Raw genomic sequence first — 17,743 nt, 5'->3', positions numbered from 1 at the left:
GAACCAGGTTAAATAAGCAGGAGTACTAAGTGTGCACAGGCTTCCGAAAACACACAGAACACTGCAAACTGCTTTAAAAAAAAAAAAACAGGCTGGAGAGATGGCTCAGTGGTTAAGACTACTGGTTGATCCTCCGAGGATCTGGGTTCGAATCCCAGCACCGACACAGCAGCAGCTAACAACTGTCCATAACTCCAGTTCCAAGGGATCCAGTGCTCTCTGCTGACCTCCATGGGCACCACACAACATGGGTTCACCTACCTACAATGCAGGCAATATACTCATGAACAAAATCCTAGTCTCAGGGTAGCTTTGACATCCTGGCTTCTATCTCAAAAGGGGGGACAGGGGGTGGCTAGACAACTGGATCAGCAGTTAAGAGCACCGCCTACTCTTGTGGAGGACCCAGGTTCCAATCCCAGCACCGACATCCCACATGGCTGTTAACAGCCATCCATAACTCCAGTCCAGGGGATCTAACTCTTTTAGCCTCTGCGGGCATTGCGTGACATGGGTACATGTACATACACACAGGCATATAAATTTTTTAAAAAAAAATCAAACAGTGGACAACACAGATATCTTGCTTTTAAAAACCACCAGCCACTTTCAACAACGGTATGAAACACAATTACTTTATTGATTTCTTACAATCAAATACTGCTAGCCACTTGACTTTCACACACGCATCATTCACAACAAAGGAGATCTCCTTGGTCTTTCCAAATGATGCATTATAGAACACAAAGTTAGAACTTAAAATGCACCCTGATTAATTATGTAAACTGGTAATTTTTTTCTTAAAAAAAGCGCAACTAATAATTTGGTTCCTCCTAAAATGGAAATTTAAATACTTCTCCTGATAGTCTTGAGGTTATTATTATGAGTAGTGCAGACTGTGGCACAGCTCTGTCTGGAAGGGTGAATCTTCTACACCCTCTCTCAACAAACACAATGTGCATAAGATGCATACGGTCAATGCATGACAGAAAGCATGTTCCAAATACAAGTGAGCCTCTCAGGCCACCATATTTAGCTTTCGCATTATCATTTATGGCATTATAGATTAATTACACATGACATACGTTTACATATTTTAACCCTGAAGAAAAATAATTGTTTGAAAAAAATTATTCCAGGTAGCCATTTGGTTTGTATCAGAAGAAAGTGAACCTCTGAAGAGTTTAGTGTCTGCCAAGTCGGAATCTGGAGCTTGAGAATCAGAGACGCGGCGGCGACATTTTCACAGTGACTTTCCTGAGTCCTGGCACTGCCTCTTGCCCACAGCACCCGGGTGGGGTATTTCCGGGATCCCCCTTGGGCGTGGCTTTCCTCTGAGTTCTCCTCTGGATTAGCTGTCACCACCCCCACCAATGGCCTTCCATTTTAATTATTCATAAGTCCTTTCAGAATATCCTCGCTGAGCTCCATAAGCGGAAGTTCTGGCGACGGAAAATCCAACGGGGGGAGACTGGGTATCGGAATGTCCTTGGCCTTCCCGCCACTCCCTGCGAACTTCTGCCAGGTGGCAGCGGCTGTGGCGCTGTCCGAGTGTGGCGGCAAGCTCCACAGCTCCGACTTCTCCACGAAGTCAGCGTCCATGTCCAGCTCCTCGGCTGGACCTCTCACAAGTCTGGCCTTTTCAGCCTTTAGTTGTTTATTTTCTTTCTTTAGTCTTTCATTCTCGGCCATAAGGAATTCCACGTGCCTCTTCAAGTCAGCAATTTTGGTTGCCTGCTCCTCTATAATCGTTTTATCGTCTTTTGGGGCTTTGCTTCCAATATATGGCTCTGCTGGCTCACTCTTCTGCTGAAGCAAAAATAGCAGCGTGTCTGGATCCCTGTCAAAGACCCCCTGCACCTCAACAGGGCGCTTCTCTGTGGAAGGGATGTGTTTCTGAGCGACGAGAGGGCCCTGGCGCTCCATGTCCTCAGAGGGCTTGTGAGATACCTGCGGGTGGAGAGCTGTGTCCCTGTCTGCGTTCTGCTGTGCTTTCAACCTCTCCTCCCGCTTCGCCCTCTCCCACCTCTCCTGGATGAGGAGGAGCTGCTTCACGTGGCTGTCCCTTTGCAGTCCCAGTGATAAGTGAGCCTGTGACACAGAAGGAAAGGTCAGTGAGCAGAACTTAGTATCAGAAAGCGCTTTAGTCATGTTCAGTATCTGCCATTCCAACAGTCCTGTCTCAACAGCCCAGTGATCTGGTTTGAATGCCACATGTCCCCACAGGCTCATGTCTCAAGCCCTGCGGTGTGGATGGCTGTGGAATCTGTCCGAGATGGGCCTGCATGGAAGAAGGGGCTCACTTGTGGTAGGCCTTCTTTACAGCCAGCTCTCTGCGTCCTGCTCCAAAAAGATTAGCAAAACATGCCACAGGCTCCTGCCACTGAGGAAGGCTGAGCCCCAAATATGCCCACCACGGACTGTACCCCTTCATCTGTGATCTTCCCTCTTTCTTTAGTGCTGGGGATGTAGTTTGCTGGCAGAAATGTTTTCTAGCATGTGCCAAGAGCCTGGGCTTGACCCTAGCACTGAAAAAAAAACCAGAAAAGCTCACTTTGGATGAAACCATTTTTGTTTTGTTTTGTTTTTTGGTCTTTTTAAGACAGGGTCTCCCTGTAGCCCCAGCTGGCCTGGAACTCACTATGTAGACCAGGCTGGCCTTGAACTCACAGAGATCCGCCTGCCTCTGCCTCCAAAGTGCTGGGTCTAAAGGCGTGCGACACCATGCCTGGCAAGGATGAAAACATTTTTATAGGCACAGGCTTCCAAGCACAGAAGACAATTATCATTGGTGAAACAGATTTCACAGTGTAAGTATCGTCTAAGATTTTAAGAGACAACCCAGAGACCCGTTCAGATTTGCAACGCCTTTCACAGGTACAGTGGAGCCCAGTTGTTCCCTCAGGCCAGGCCTGCTTCCTCACTGGAGCTAGTGTCAAAGGCCAGTGGAGCACCAGGAATGTTACTAGGAGGGTCTCTAAAGGAAACGCCTGCAATCTGAAATCTGCAACCAGAACAAAAGCAGCTTCTGGTGCCATGTTTTTATTTCCTTTCTGAATTATTCTTTACCATTTTTCATACAATAAAAAGCACAAAGCTTTATTTTTTACACAATTCAACTCTAAGAAAACCTTTCCTTTTTAAAAAGATTTTAATTATGAGTGTATGTGTGTCTGTGTGAGAGTTTGTCTATGTGCCCACAGAGGCCAGAAGAGGTGTTGGATCCCCTGGAGCTAGAGTTATAGATGGTTATGAGCTGCCCTGGGAAGTTGGTCCTGGGAACTAAACTCAGGTCCTCTGCAAAAGCACCAAGCCCTCTTAACTGCTGAGCCATCGCTCTAGTCCCCCCAAATCCTTTCTAGTCTTTGCTGGAGACGTTAAGAGCATGTCTCTCACCTGCTCAGACTGCGTCAGCTTCATGGCTTCAGAAAGATATGCTGGTTAAAACAAAACAAAATCAATAACATGAGCACCGTCATTTCATACTTCACAGGCTAAAGGGAGCTTACTTTTCCTCATGAGAACCGGCCTTGTAAGCAAGTCTGCTATAATGGCAGATTTTAAAGAGAATTCTTATTCTTAACTTCTCCCAAAAGAATATTAGTGGGAAACAAATATAAATATTCCCTAACCCATCTTGGAAAATTTTTGTTTGTTTTAAGACAGGGTCTCCCTGTAGCCCCTGGTGGTCTGGAACTGCTATGTAGAACATGCTGGTCTCACAGAGATCTGCCTGCCTCTGCCTCCCAAGTGCTGGAATAAAAGGTGTGCCACCATGCCCATTTTGAAAATTTTGTGTCTTAAAAGCCCTGTAGGGAGATGGGAGCATAACCACAGCAGAGTGGTCATCTAGTATGAGCAGGGTCCAGGTTCCATAACCACGATCAATACTGCAAAATAAGCAAATAAATTTGTAGATTTTGATTCAGGAACTGAAGATTTAGAAGAATGTGTTTAGACAGCATTAAAATTAAGAACTTACTGAGACCAACGCTCAGCTAACAAAAGTACCAAGGGACTACTGATGACTTGTTAGCCATCTGGATACTGGCACCGTATCATTTCAGTCTCCTTATGAGAACTATTTTTATCAGACTGTTTCTCAGTCATTGCAACAGCCTACTAAAATTAGGTATTTAAGACCCCCTAGGAAGGGGCTGAAGAGATGGCTCAGTGGTTAAGAGCACTGGCTGCTCTCACAGAGAACCTGGGTTTGATTCCTAGCATCCACATGACAGCTAACAGCATCTGTAACTCCAGTTCCAGGGGATTCGATGCCCTCTTCTGACTTCCACAGGCACTGAACACCATGGGTGCACTTAGACCCATGCAGACAAAACACTCATACACAAAAATAAAAATTAAAAAAAAAAAGTTTAAGAATTCTAGGACTAAACCAGGCATCACGTAATCACAGCACTCAGGAGGTTGACATAGGAGGGTCACAAATTCAAAACCAGGCTACACAGAAACTGTCTCAAAAACAAAACAAAAAAAGTCCCTAAGGGCCGGGGGGGTGGGTGGTGCACGCCTTTAATCCCAGCACTCGGGAGGCAGAGGCAGGCAGATCTCTGTGAGTTCGAGGCCAGCCTGGTCTACATAGTGAGTTCCAGGACGGCTGGGGCTACAGGGAGACCCTGTCTCAAAAAGACCAAAAAAAAAGAAAAGAAAAAAAAATCCCTAAAAATATGAATAATACCACTTAAGACACTTAAAACTTCTCTTTAATCTTGATCAAATTCTGGGTGACCTCATGTGTTTAAATTTAAATAGGCAATGCTGAAATTTTTACACTTCCTCTTTGGGCTAACAAAAGAAAGCAGACATGGTTTGGATATATCTTTGTTTAAAAAAGGGTCTTGGGAAAGACCAAGACCCTTGGAAAGATGATTCCGTGGTTAAGAGCAATTACTGCTTTTCCAGAGGACCGCACACCTCCTGACCTCTGTTGACAAGCACATCGTGTACACACATGCATTGAGGCGAACGAACGCGCATGTGAAATGAAAGATGTAAACAAAGGAATAGGGTTCCGGAGGCTGGAGGGAGGCTCAGCGGCTAAGAGCATGCACTTCTCTTGCAGAGGACTTAAGTTCCCAACACCTACACCAGGCAACTCACAACGGCTTGTAGCACCAGTTCAGAGGTCAGATGCCTCTGGGGGCTCCTATACTCAAGAGCATATATCCTGACTTGGCCTCCTGAGTGCTGGAATTACAGGTCTGCAACACTTTGCCAACTAGATAGATCCTGAATGTGAATGTCCCTGAAAACTCAGGTGTTAAAGGCTTCACATGGTACCATGGTGTGCGTGCGTGCGTGCGTCCGTGCATGCATGTCTGAGAGGACAACTTGTGGGAACCGTTCTGTCTTCCAAGCACCCTGACCCACTAAGCCATCTCACTGGCCCCATCTTTCCTTTGTTAAAGCTGATTTTCTAGAGCACTTGCTATGAAAACCTGAGATCAGTTAGACCTTTGGATGGTGAGAACTGACCACCTCCCCCTCCCCCTCCTCCTCCTCACACACACACTAAATTATAAAGTTGATTTCCTTAGGTATTGTTGTCGGTGATGAAAACTTAACCCAAAAAACTAGAATCAAGAAGTGGGCCATTATTAGGACTGCCTATGTATGTAGTTTGGAACTGGAACTGCTCTGCAGGAAGTCTAAAGTGTGGACAGGGAGGTTAAAGAAGCTACAAAAGGTTGTTAGCAGAGTTTGGTGGAAACAGTGGACCATATGCTGACAGAATAGAGACGGCAAAGCCCAGGTCAGAGGCTCCAGATGGCAACGAGGATGCTGGGAACCAGGCTGCAGACCATATACATTCATGTGACATTTGGCAAAGAATCTTTCTACATTTTGTCTTTGTCCTGAGACTGTGAGAGGCTGAGTTTAAAGAAGACTAGTTAATATGGCAGAGGACATTTCAAAGCATCTGGCACTCAGCAATGGCATGGTATTGCTGGCTGGTTTTTTTTGTTTGTTTGTTTGGTCTTTTTTTGAGATAGGGTCTCCCTGTACCCACAGCTGGGCTAGAACTTACTATGTAGACCAGGCTGGCCTTGAACTCACAGAGATCTGCCTGTCTCTGCCTCCTAAGTGCTGGGATTAAAGGCCTGTGCCACCATGCCCAGCTGCTGGCTGCTTTTAACCAAATTTACAATGAGAATTTAGAGAGAACAGTAGAGTATTTTAAAAACCTTACAGTTTGGCCTAAAGGAATGCAAAAGGCAGTCAGAGAAGTGTAGTTGCTAAAATGAACAGTGCCATTAAAAAGAAGCCACTGGACTAGGGACATAGCTCAGTAGTAGGTAGAGCATGTCCCTGAAAAGAAGCCAAGACCAGGTATGGTGGCACATGCCTATAATCCTAGCATTCGGGAGGCTGAAGGAAGAGGACCACAAGTTCAAGGCCAGTGTGGGAAACATAGAGTGAGATCCTTTCTTGGGGGAGGGGGAGAGAGGTGAGAGGAAGAGTAAGCACTTTGCATTAAGAGACCATAGGCATCAGGCTTATGAGCTCTGAGGAGCCCTGCTCACACAGGGTTACCTAGGGACATGTTTTTCCAGGTTCAGATGCCCAGGAACTCAAAGGCTGTTGTATCCATAGTCGGGGTGGGACCTGGCTACTGCTCTAGGCTGATGGCAGGCTTTAGTATTCTGCATGTGATGCTGGTATTGCAAGAGTGTGGTGTCACTGAGACTTCCACTGAGATTTCAGAGGACAGCCTGGGAGATGAAGCAACATGTGGCAAGTTTGCAGTTCCTATGGGCAACTCCTAGAAAAACAATGTGAAGCCAAGTGATGTCTCCAAAAGGGATGTCAGGAAGGTTGAACACCTACTGAAGCCCCAGGGAGTAAGCATAGACAGCCACGCTGACTACAGCCCGCAAAGCCATGGGGAGGAGCTGCTGAAGCTCTCACACCATGCCACAGGTCTCTTCCTCGCACACGACCTCTCCTCTCCAGGTCTCTTACTCGCTTTGATGGGAATGCTTGTCCTGGCTATTTTATCTTGGGAGCAGAAACTCGTTTTCTGATTCCTACAGGGGCTCATGCTGTTTGTCTCGAACCTTTAGAGACTTTGGACTTATTTAAGGCTTTAGGACGAAATAGTTAAGATTGTGGGGACTTCGACAGGGTCCCTAAATATACTAAATGTACCAAGACGGACATGAGCCTCAGGGCCTGGGGACAGCTGTTAACAGAGATTGTTCCTCAGGAGCCTGTAGCTATACCAACTTCAATACAAAATGGGAAACTGTACCCACACCACTCCTGCCAGAGCTGGACTGAACCTTCCTGACTTGCTCTCCTTGCTTATCTCGAAAATTCATGCCACATGCTCAGTTTCATGCAAATCAGCCATTGTCCACATCAAAGATCGATCCCACCGTTCCTTAAAAGGAAAAGAAATCAAGCTCTTATTTCAAAACATTTACAAAGCACTAGAGCCCTAGCCATGGAATCTCAGGGTTAACGTTTTAGTGTCAGCCTCAATTCTTGCTAGACATAAGGACCCATCCCTGCATTTGCCCTTAAGTCCTCTCATTTCAGGATTTCTGTCCCATGACTCTTTCTCAGCTTTGGCTTTTCCCTGTCACATCTCTAAAATGGTTTTCAGTAATAGGCTGGCTGGTTAGTTTTGTCACCTGACACAAATTAGAGTGACTTGGGAAAAGGGACTCAGTCAATTTCCTCCATTAGATCGGCTTACTGCATGCCTGTGAGGCATGTTCTTAACTAGTAATTGATACCATGGAGCCTGGGCTGCATAAGGAAGCAAGCCAGGAAGCAGCACTCTTCCGTACTCTCTGCTTCAGTTCCTGCCTTAGCTTCCCTCAGTGATGGACAGTGATCAGACTAGTGACTTCTGCAAACAAGTGCATAGAGCCATGCACTCTTGTGACCCAGACACCTAGCCTCATCCCTGGGAACCTCAGTTTGTCCTCCATAATGAGTGGATGTGGGTGTGCTGAAGAATTAGCAAAATCAAAGTCTGGATGGCACCACATTCATATTCATATCTTCAGTGAAAACAGTAAGAGAGAATGACCGACACTGTGTATGAGATGTCTCAGGGCAAAACTGTATTTTTTCTTTTTGGAGACAGGGTCTCCTTGTAGCCCCAGCTGTCCTGGAACTCACTATGTAGACCAGGCTGGCCTTAAACTCACAGAGATCCGCCTGCCTCTGCCTCCCAAGTGCTGGGACTACAAGCGTGCTCCACCATGCCCGGCTACACAAAGCCATTTTTAAGTGCTTCTAAACTCCAAACTGGTTCAGTGGGCTGTACTGATCACAATATCCTATCTCTATAACTAAAGATGATGCAATCTCACAGGCTGCTTCTTACCTTTTCTACCCTGTTAATGCCACAGAATTTAGACTGGGGATAGAGGTATCTGAAGCTGAACGGCAGCTTTAAGCATTATGGTGTCATTTTATTTTTGTGGTATTCAGGGGGCCATCAAAACCCAGGGCCTCAAGCATACTAGGCCAAGTACCACTCAGTGACATTGCCCAAACCCCCACAGTTGTATGACGTCTTCAAAGACAAAAGATTACCTTAGGGATGAATTTGTTGTTGACTTTTTTTCAGGATAGTTGGCTATATAGCCCTGGCTAGCCTCAAACTTCTGATCCTCCTGCCTCTCATCCTGCCAAATGCCAGCATTACTAGCTCATTCAGGCATGAGCTATTCCTTAGCTAAAACTAGTTTGTTTTTAAGTGTATGAATGTTTTGCCTGCATGCATGTAGGTGTACCCATGCGTATAATGCCTGAAGAGGCTGCCACATCTGTTGGAACTGGAGTTAAGGACAGTTATTAGTCACCATGTGGGGTGCTGGGAACTGAACCCAGTTACCCTACAAGAGCAGCCATCTCTCCAGCTCCTAAAACTAATTGTTGTTTGGGGGTTGTTTCAATTTTTAGAGCTATGTTCTCATTATGCAAGCCCCTGCTGGACTAGAACTCACCATGTAGACCACGTTGGCTTGGATCTCACAGAGATCCACCTGCCTCTGCTGGACCAGAGGCATGCACAACCACACCTGGCCTAAAACTCAATTCTTTAAAAAATGTTTCAGCTGTGTGGTGGTGCATACCCATGATCCAAACACTCAGCAGGCTAGGACAGAGGATTGCTCAAGTTTATAGAGTAGGCCTGGGTTACATGAGTACTAGGCCAGCCAGGGTGATATAGCAAGGTCCTGTCTATACAAAACAAACAAACAAAAAAACTCCCCCTTAGACAAAACCCACTACCAAAATATTTTTCACAGGCAAAACCCACTACCAGGGGTTTATCCAAATCTGTGTCTACCGTGAGTCTGTAGTTCAACAGCAGATTAACATTCTTTTCTCTGCCAGGAGAGAACATGGCCTTCATCAAAGGGAAGGAAAAGTGCCTTCTAGTAGAAGACTGCAGGACTTGCGCTAAAAACGTGGCCAACCCTCATTTTGGATACAACACGAGTTAACTCCCTCCATCCAAAGCTTTGGGGTTTGTTACCCAGCCAACAGAAAGTGGCCTTTGTAAAATAGGTCCCCAAGATCTATTTATAAGGCTGCCTAACTCAGAAATTTTGGTTTCTCCTAGGAGACCAACACATGCTAAGTGTGTACTCATCTACTAAGCTCCACCTCTAACCTCAGAAGCCAGTAATTCTAAAACTTCACACGTAAATGACAGCTACTAACAACACGTGCATTATCAAATGAAACAGTCCAAAGGGAAGCTTTGATGGAGTTATTTTATCAGCAGCATAGAAAAGAAACTCTAAAAGTGAACTGGTTGGTATCAGCATTACTTTAACAGCCTGCCATAGCTAACTATGTGAAACCCAGTTCCTTCAGATTGTCTAGGATGCACTGGCAGACTTCTTGCCACTCAACAACCATTTAAACTACATGAGACTCATTGTTAGGAAAGGCCTGAGGAATCCAGCACACTCACCTGAAAACCCATCAAAGCTGGTGACTGGTGGGTTAGCAATGTCTGCCCTGCATCTTCAACATACTCACTGCAGCTGTGGGTTTCACCCAGAGTGGGAAAAGAACCTGCTCTTCTTTGTTTTTACTCAAGTACCTTTGCTCTTTAGGTCTGTTTCTCTGTTTTGAGACAGAATTTCACTTGGCAGTCAGGCTGGCCTAGCACTCATGGCAATCCTCCTGCCTCAGCCTGTCAACTGCTATCCTCAGCATTTCTTAAAAACAATTCTTACCTGCAGCCTTTTTGTGACAAGAAATTGCTTCTTCGTATTTCCCAGCAGCTAGCAAACGGTCTGCTCGCCTGCTCTGTTGGTGAGCCTAGAAGACAAACACCGAGTTACTCCAAATTATAAAGCTCTTAAAAAACAACCTTTATAACAAGATAAATGATGTTGTTTGTAACCAGACATAAAGCTATGATTGTAACTGTGTCTATAACTGAAGCTATGGCCTAGAACCACAGCATCTGAAAGGAACTGAAAGGAACTGGCAACTCCTTTCTACCCCAAATCCTCTCAGCACCAGGTCTTAACTGCTATGTGATTCCTACTCTTCTACTCTTCAGAATAATCAAGAGTTGTAATCATAGTTTATTACTCCAGTATTTTCTTGAAACTTAGTAAGATCTTTTCAATGTAAGAGACATTTTGTAGACACTTTTACTCTTTGTATAGTTAAAAAACTTTAACCAGGAAATGACGTATTTATCAAAGAAAAGTCAAGCCTCTCTTCTATGCACTCGTCAGTCCCTTTCAACACTGGAGTTACTCATTTTAAAAAACTGCCATGTACAGCTGAGGGATCTTGATACTAATTTAATATTACAGCGGAGATTTTTTTCAGGTTCAATTCACCAGAAGAAGAAAGGCAAACTTAAGGGTTCTAGACAGAGACGGCTCAAATACTGCTGCGTGTAAGGCCAACAGATCAAGGAAGCAGTGCTGACCTTAGAGGGAGCCAGGCATGGTGGTACACACCTGTGATCCTGGCACTGGGGAGACAGAAGCAGGAGGGCCCAGAGTTCAATGTCATCCTCAGCTAAAGAGAGTTCAAGGACAGCCTAGGCTATATGAGACCCTATCTCAAAAAAAAAAAAAAAAAAATTTTTTTTTCTCCAAAAGAAGAAACAGATAATTGTGATCCTTTGGGTGTCAGAGGCAGGAAGACTGCAAGGTCAGACAGACTTGCAAACTATATAAGTGAGTTCAGGTTAGCCCGAGCCACATAACAAGACCAAGGCACAAAATACCAAAGGCTGGAGGGTGTAGCTCGGTCATAGAGCACTGGCCCAGCATAGGCACGACCTTGTATTCAATTCCTAGCATGGCCCCAAAGTTTTATTTTTAATTTTTTCCCAAAAAGCTGTAGGCAGAACTCAGAGATAGAGTACTTGTCTAGCATGTGTGAAGCTCTATGTTAGATCACCCTCAAAAACTACAACAAAAATTCATTAGCGCTTTCATACACATTATTTCATTACAACTTCTGAATCCATTTTCTTCTATTACATAACAAGGCAAGTAACTTACATCAAGATTACATTTATAACCTTAATCCCAGCACTTGGGAGGCAGAGGCAGGCAGAGCTCTGTGAGATGGAGGCCAGCTGGAGCTACAGGGAGACCCCATCTCAAAAAAAAAGAGAAGAAGGTGAAATGCGCCATTAATGCCTCATAAAAAATACCTCCGAGTCACTTCTGCAGCTGCGCTCATAGATGTGTTCCGGGCAGTGTGGGCGTTGTACTTGCAACAGAGCTGAGGAGCAGAGTAGCACTTCTATTTTTGTAAAGAAACAAGCAACTGCTCTTAAAGGCCAGCTGGTCCCTTCCCACTGTTTTAGAGATCTTTTACTCTTCAAACAGCTGCCGTGCAAACAGTTCCCCCGTTTCAGTTTATTCCTGAAAACAATACTGGGTCACAAGAAATGAATGGGAGCTTCAAATACTGGGTGGCATGGAGCGAAAAAAAAAAAAGTTCTGAATACCTAAGTATTTTATAGTATCCAGATATAATGGGTAGGGGCAGATTGTTGGAACAGGGTCTCATGCAGCCCAGTCTAGTCTTGAACTCCTGATCTTCTCCTCCACCTGCCACATGCTGGGAGTACAGATGTGTACCACCACTCTCAGATGACATGACAGATTTTTGAGAAGAGAATACGGAGGATGAAGAAAGCTAAGTTATCTGTAATGAACATGTTCTGATAGTACTGTGAAGGCAAGTGGTATTCAATCAATAAGGTTTTAGGCAGGAAGGCAGGGAATGGAGGGAAAAATGAGTAAGGAGTCAATCTATAGGCACCTTCACCTTTCTGAGTCTTAAAAAAAAAAAAAAAAAAAACTCACAGCACCTCTTAACAGGGGTGACAGCACAGACCCAATCCTACTAAGAGCCAAGGAGGGACTCTAGATTCAAGTTCTGGCTCTCACTCTAAACCAGCTAAAAAAAATTGTTCCAACTGTAGGGGCTATTTCCTCACCTGTTACTAAAATGATGGCTTTGCACTAGATCTTTGGGACATTGTAAGGAGAATTCCAATCACCTGGGCGACTGGTTAAAATGCAGACTCTGAGCCAGCAGGGTTGCAGTCCTGCTTGTAAATCTGAGGTGACGCTGTGGCTGAGGCTCTTTACGAAACAAGGGCAAGGTGCTGAGATGTGGCACGTGTGCTCCTACCTGTAATCCCAACATGCCAGAGGCCAAAGCAGTATCAACTTTTAAGGCCAGCCTGAGTAACAGGGAGACACCATCTCCAAGAAACAAACAACGTTTAAGGTCCAGTTTCATTTTTGTCAGGTAGAGTGGCACATACCTGCAATCCTAGCACTTGGGAGGTGGTGACAGGAGGATCAAGAGTTCAAAGTCATCCCTAGCTACAGGAGTTTGAGGCCAGTCTGGATTACAAGAGACTGTCTCAAAGTGAACAGATGACAACGGAAAGGTGGCAGACAGGGTAAGAAGCTTACTTTGGTAGCCATTGTTTCTAGAAGATTCTTTAGAAGAGCCAAGTGTGGTGGCACACGCCTTTAATCCCAGGCTTGGGAGGCAGAAGCAGGTAGATCTCTGAGTTCAAAGCCAGCCTGGTCTACATAGTGAGTTTCAGGCCAGCTGGGGCTATAGGGAGACCCTGTCTCAAAACTGATCTGTTTAAGTACTGTTCTTCTAGAATCACAACCATTAAAGTAAGTCCATAAATGTGTTTCTTTCGTAGTTTAAAGCAAAAAATAGAAAATATAAGCATCTACCTCTCTGTGCACTGCTTTTTCTGGCAACTCCCATGATTCCTATGGCAGTTGCCACATTCTTATATATAAGCCGGGATTTTTTGACACAAAGAATCCTAAATACCAAATTTTCAAAGTCTGAACCAGAGAGTAAGTGTATCAAGTAAAGCTTCAAGTGTTTATAACTACAGGACATTCTGAGACTCAGGTAGAAACACAGGTCCAAAGAGAGTGAAATACCTCCAGGCCTGCCAAAAGAATCCTACACCTGAGTGGGAGAGTCCACACACTCTCAGAAACTGTACCCCTACTTCTCTCCCCTTTCTTTAGGGTCCAATGTTATCTCTTTGGCTAACAGAGATGGGCTACCATCATCTAAACCCAACAAAAACCCTAGCAGCTACAACAGGTTGAAACCTCACTATCAAGTACTTTTTGCCTCTTCAGGCTAACTTGCTTTAAAGATACAGGTTTGCCATCATCATTCTCCAAGGCAAACAGTATTATCTTCTGTATCTTCCAAAGTCTTAATTTCTGTGGAGGGTCGGGGTGGGGTGGGGGGTGGAGAAGCTCCATGTAAAGATGAAGAAAAAAAGATTCCAAACATAATACCAAAAAAGGCAGAGGAAATGTCTACTCTGACTGGTATGGTCTTCAGATGGGAGCAAAGAAGAAATGCCACCCCTACCTTCCTTCCCAATCAGTTCACCAAGTCTGCCACAGACAGGTATTGAACACTATCTCCAAACACTGCATGAATCAACTGTCAATACAAGGCAACAGTTATAGTTAAGGGACAAGGTAAGTAACCACTGGAGTGTCTAATATCATGCCCTACCACTGACCAAGTGCGGTATACTCTTGGTGTTCTGCTCCTTTCCCCAGACTGCTTCCAGTAAGCCTGTCTATTTTCAGGATAACAATGACCAGGTTCAAAAGCGTCTTTTTACCTTAAAGAAAACAGGTGCAGTCACATGGGCCCTGCCGGATGCAGCCTAGGCAAGCAAAGCATGAGCAACAGTCACATGGCACCAAGACCTAACATCACTACACAAGTTGGTAGTAAATCAAAGAACTAGGAATTATCTCAGAAGTTCTGACATTTGCTACCAGCTGATCACCAAATTTAAATGAACAGAAATAATTAAACATAGACTAAAGTGGTTTTTTTAGTTACATTTTTTTCCATATTAAAAGTTAAAAATCTGGGTGTGATAGTGCACACCTGTCATCACAACATTCAGGAAGCTCAGGCCTGAGCTACACATTGTGACATGGTCTTATGACCCTGTCTCAATTTTTTTTTTAAAAAATGGGACCAGATAGCCGGGCGTGGTGGCGCACACCTTTAATCCCAGCACTTGGGAGGCAGAGGCAGGTGGATCTCTGTGAGTTCAAGGCCAGTCTGGTCTACATAGTGAGTTCCAGGACAGCCGGGGCTACAGGGAGACCCTGTCTCAAAAAGACCAAAAAAAAAAAAAAAAGGACCAGAGAGATGGCTGCTCTTGCAGAAGTCCTGGGTTCGATTCCCAGCACCACATGGCGGCTAACAGTCCCTAACTCCAGTTCCAGGGCATCCGAAACACTCTACTGACCGGCACTGCACAACATGGGTGCACTTACATACATGCAAGCAATATGCTCATACACACAAAAATGAAAATAAGTATACAAAGAAAACCAAAACGACAAAAAACCCTGATGGAACATTTATTCAGAGTTAAGACTTTTTTTTCCTTCAAAGGAAGTATAAATTCTCTTATTTCTTTTGACCAACTCTGAAAATTATAGAGCACTAGCTACATATTAAAACGATTATCTCAAACTAGTCACTTCCGTGTATTGGAAGTTCACCGAGGAAAGCAGCCTTATAAGCCTAACACACAATAATTAGTAACAGGGCAGAGGCAATAGTGACACAAATGTACAGTTCAGTAGAAAGACCCGATTAAAATGGAAATGACAAGCACATTAATACAGAACGTTGCCAGAGCGGGTTAAGGCAAAATGAGTTGGAATCCGAAATATATTTAAGTCACTGACCTAATTAATTTCCTTCAATTTAAGCTTATTCATAGATAAAGCTGGGAAAGTTCTTACTGAACTCCAAGGATGCGCTGAGGATATACAATTATAAACCTAGAGTTGGGCATAGGGGCGCATGCCTTTAGTCCCAGCACTTGGGAGGCAGAGGTAGGCGGATCGCTGTGGGTTCAAGGCCATCCTGGTCTACATAGTGAGTTCCAGGCCAGTTGGGGCTACAGGGAGACCCTGTCTTAAAAAGACCAAAACAAACAAACAAAAAAAAACCCACAACCAATTATAAACTTACATTCTTCATCATTAAGTCCTTCTAGTATGCATTTGGAGTACAGCCCAGTGATAAACTTGTATATTCTACTGGGATTTTCAAAGGCACTCATTAAATCATAGAATTGAGAATTACCTTTCACACGGAGTCAACCAGACCCTCTAATGTGTCCACTGACACTAAAAAAATGTGAGCATCTCCAAAAACCTCTAGATTTGAGCTGGTAAAAAGGCTCAGCAGGTAAAGGCGCTTGCCACCCAAGCCTGACAACCTGAGTTCAATCCCCAGGACAAACACTGTAGGAGAGAACCAACATCCCCCGTTGTTCTCCAGCTTCCACACGTGTGCACACACAGACTCTAGTTCTATACAACTCTGAGTGACAGAGGCCTGCCGGTGATAACTCTGCACACACTTAAAAATCATTCAATACATACTGGCTCCACTGGTACTGTCTAATAAACTAGGCCAGAAATCAGATCTCTAAAATCTCATAAGGTTTAAAAATTCAGGATGCCACGTTTCTGAAATTTGTCACATAAATTTTATGGCTGAAGAAACTGTGCTCGCCTAATTTACCTCCTATTTAAAAAAAAAAAAAAATCACCAGGGCATGGTGGCCAATTGCAATCTCAGCATTCAGACAGTGGGGCAGGAGCGAGCATTCAAGGCCAGCCTCGGCTCCACAGGGAGTTCGAAGTCAGTTTAGGCTCCAGAGGGAAAACCTAAAACAGTAACGTTATCATCACCACTAATTTCCTAATTTTTCCTAAGCTGGGGATTTGGTGCTCCGTCCACCACTGCCACCCAGTTTCCGTGTTCTCAGAATCCTGCACGTACCAGCGGAGCAGTTGGCTGGGGTTACGCTGCACCCCGTGGCCAAATAAAGTGACGGTAACTGGAGCTGAACCAATGGTCGTTTTGCAAGGACACCTGAACTTTGAGGCACTGCGTGAACGGCTATTTCTAATATGTCCGTGACGTTTCACTGCATACCACATATCCTTAACAACAAGGTGCAAGGTATTTCCCTGGCTTTCAAAAACTCACCAACCGAGTCCGACCACCAAGCGTAAACAACTTAGAAATGGAGGCAGGGCTCAATTTAGGAACCCTGGAAAAGCCTCAAGGGGCAGCCAACCCGGCTCCAGGGATTTGGAGGCGCAGCTGCAGGTGCCCTCTCTCAGGCTTTAACTCAAAACCCGGCGAGTCTCCGTCGTAACCGAGGCTGCGGTCTCCAGTGGGAGCACCATGCGCTCTCGGTGCAGCACCTCCCGGGCAGTCCCCGGGCCGCGCATCCAATTACTCCTTTAATCCCCACAACAAACCCGGAAGAACCAGGCGAGGCGAGGGGCGATCCCGCAGGTATGGGGTGACTAAGCGCGTTCAAACTCGAGTCTAGACTCTCGGACCCCGGTGCAGCACAACCCGGGTTCCTCCGAGCCACAGAGTGGGAACAAGAGAAAGAACCCGCCTCCACCCTCTGAGCCCACCACCTCCCAGACCCGGTGCAAACTGGGACTCCCGCAGGAGCGGCGGGAGCACTCTGGGAGAACCGGGGGTTCGGTTGGGCTTTCCCTAGAGTAGGGCAGGAAGCGGGCTCCCGGGCCCTTCTCTGAGACCGGCCAACACCGGTACTCTCGTGGTGACTCCAGCGATGCGGCCGGTTCCCTCCGGCTGTGGGCAGAGCGCTGAGGCCGGGGGCGCCGGGACCCACTCTGCACGCGGCTACGTGGCGCTCCCGGGCCGGGCCGAGGTGGCGGCCCGTGGGTACGACCAGCGACGGAGCCCCGACAGCACTGCCCGGCGCCGGGGGTCACGGCCCGCGTCCACCCACCAGGTTGAGGGGTCCTTCCATCACTTCCATAGACCCCTGGGTGAGCGGCGGCCCGAGGCGGAGCGGCGACGCCCGGGCACATGGAGTCGGGCGGCTCCTCTAGGTGCCCGGAGCCGGTGAAGAGCACAGAGGAGCGACGGCCGCGCCACTTCCGTCTCCGACGCCGGTCGCTAGCCCGCCCCCGGCGTCGTCACTGACACCGTCGTGACGCCAACCGCAGGCGACTGGCTTCAGCTGGGCGTGAGGACAGGGCCGTGGGCGTGGCTACGGAGGGCGGGGCAGCGGCTGAGTGACACTTGCGTGCGGAAGCGTGATCGTGTCGCGAGTCAGAGCGTGGGCGGGTTGACCGCTGCGGCCGGGTCGGTGCGT

The 17,743-nt window shown here is 46.1% G+C and overlaps 1 protein-coding gene across 3 annotated transcripts; it reads right to left on the bottom strand.

Annotated features, from left to right (window-relative positions):
* Nucleotides 1-618: 618 nt before the first annotated feature.
* Nrbf2 (nuclear receptor binding factor 2) lies at nt 619-17,464 on the bottom strand. Of its 3 annotated transcripts, XM_008837304.2 has the most exons (4): nt 17,375-17,464; nt 10,236-10,320; nt 3,397-3,437; nt 619-2,091 (listed from the first exon to the last, which is right to left on the bottom strand). In XM_008837304.2, exons 1-4 carry the CDS (start codon nt 17,402-17,404, stop codon nt 1,387-1,389), a joined length of 861 nt encoding a protein of 286 aa, XP_008835526.1. In that variant the 5' UTR covers nt 17,405-17,464; the 3' UTR covers nt 619-1,386. The 3 variants fall into 3 exon arrangements, with proteins under 3 accessions (XP_008835526.1, XP_008835527.1, XP_029421389.1); XM_008837305.1 differs by lacking the exon at nt 10,236-10,320 and having other exon boundaries at nt 17,375-17,456; XM_029565529.1 differs by lacking the exons at nt 10,236-10,320; nt 17,375-17,464 and adding an exon at nt 7,274-8,099.
* Between the last annotated feature and the right edge of the window lie 279 nt (nt 17,465-17,743).

The sequence above is a fragment of the Nannospalax galili genome, unplaced genomic scaffold (genome assembly GCF_000622305.1).
Source record: "Nannospalax galili isolate Female #2095 unplaced genomic scaffold, S.galili_v1.0 scaffold178, whole genome shotgun sequence".
Taxonomy (NCBI): domain Eukaryota; kingdom Metazoa; phylum Chordata; class Mammalia; order Rodentia; family Spalacidae; genus Nannospalax; species Nannospalax galili.
This window is presented reverse-complemented; position numbering and strand designations above follow the sequence as displayed.

Excerpts from the sequence above, each read along its gene's own strand:
- Nrbf2 (XM_008837304.2), bottom strand. The coding sequence starts at position 17,404 with ATGGAAGTGATGGAAGGACCCCTCAACCTG. Across the intron at positions 3,438-10,235 it reads TTGTCACAAAAAGGCTGCAG|CATATCTTTCTGAAGCCATG; the intron begins GTAAGAATTGTT and ends TGTTTTAACCAG. Across the intron at positions 2,092-3,396 it reads AGCTGACGCAGTCTGAGCAG|GCTCACTTATCACTGGGACT; the intron begins GTGAGAGACATG and ends TCTGTGTCACAG.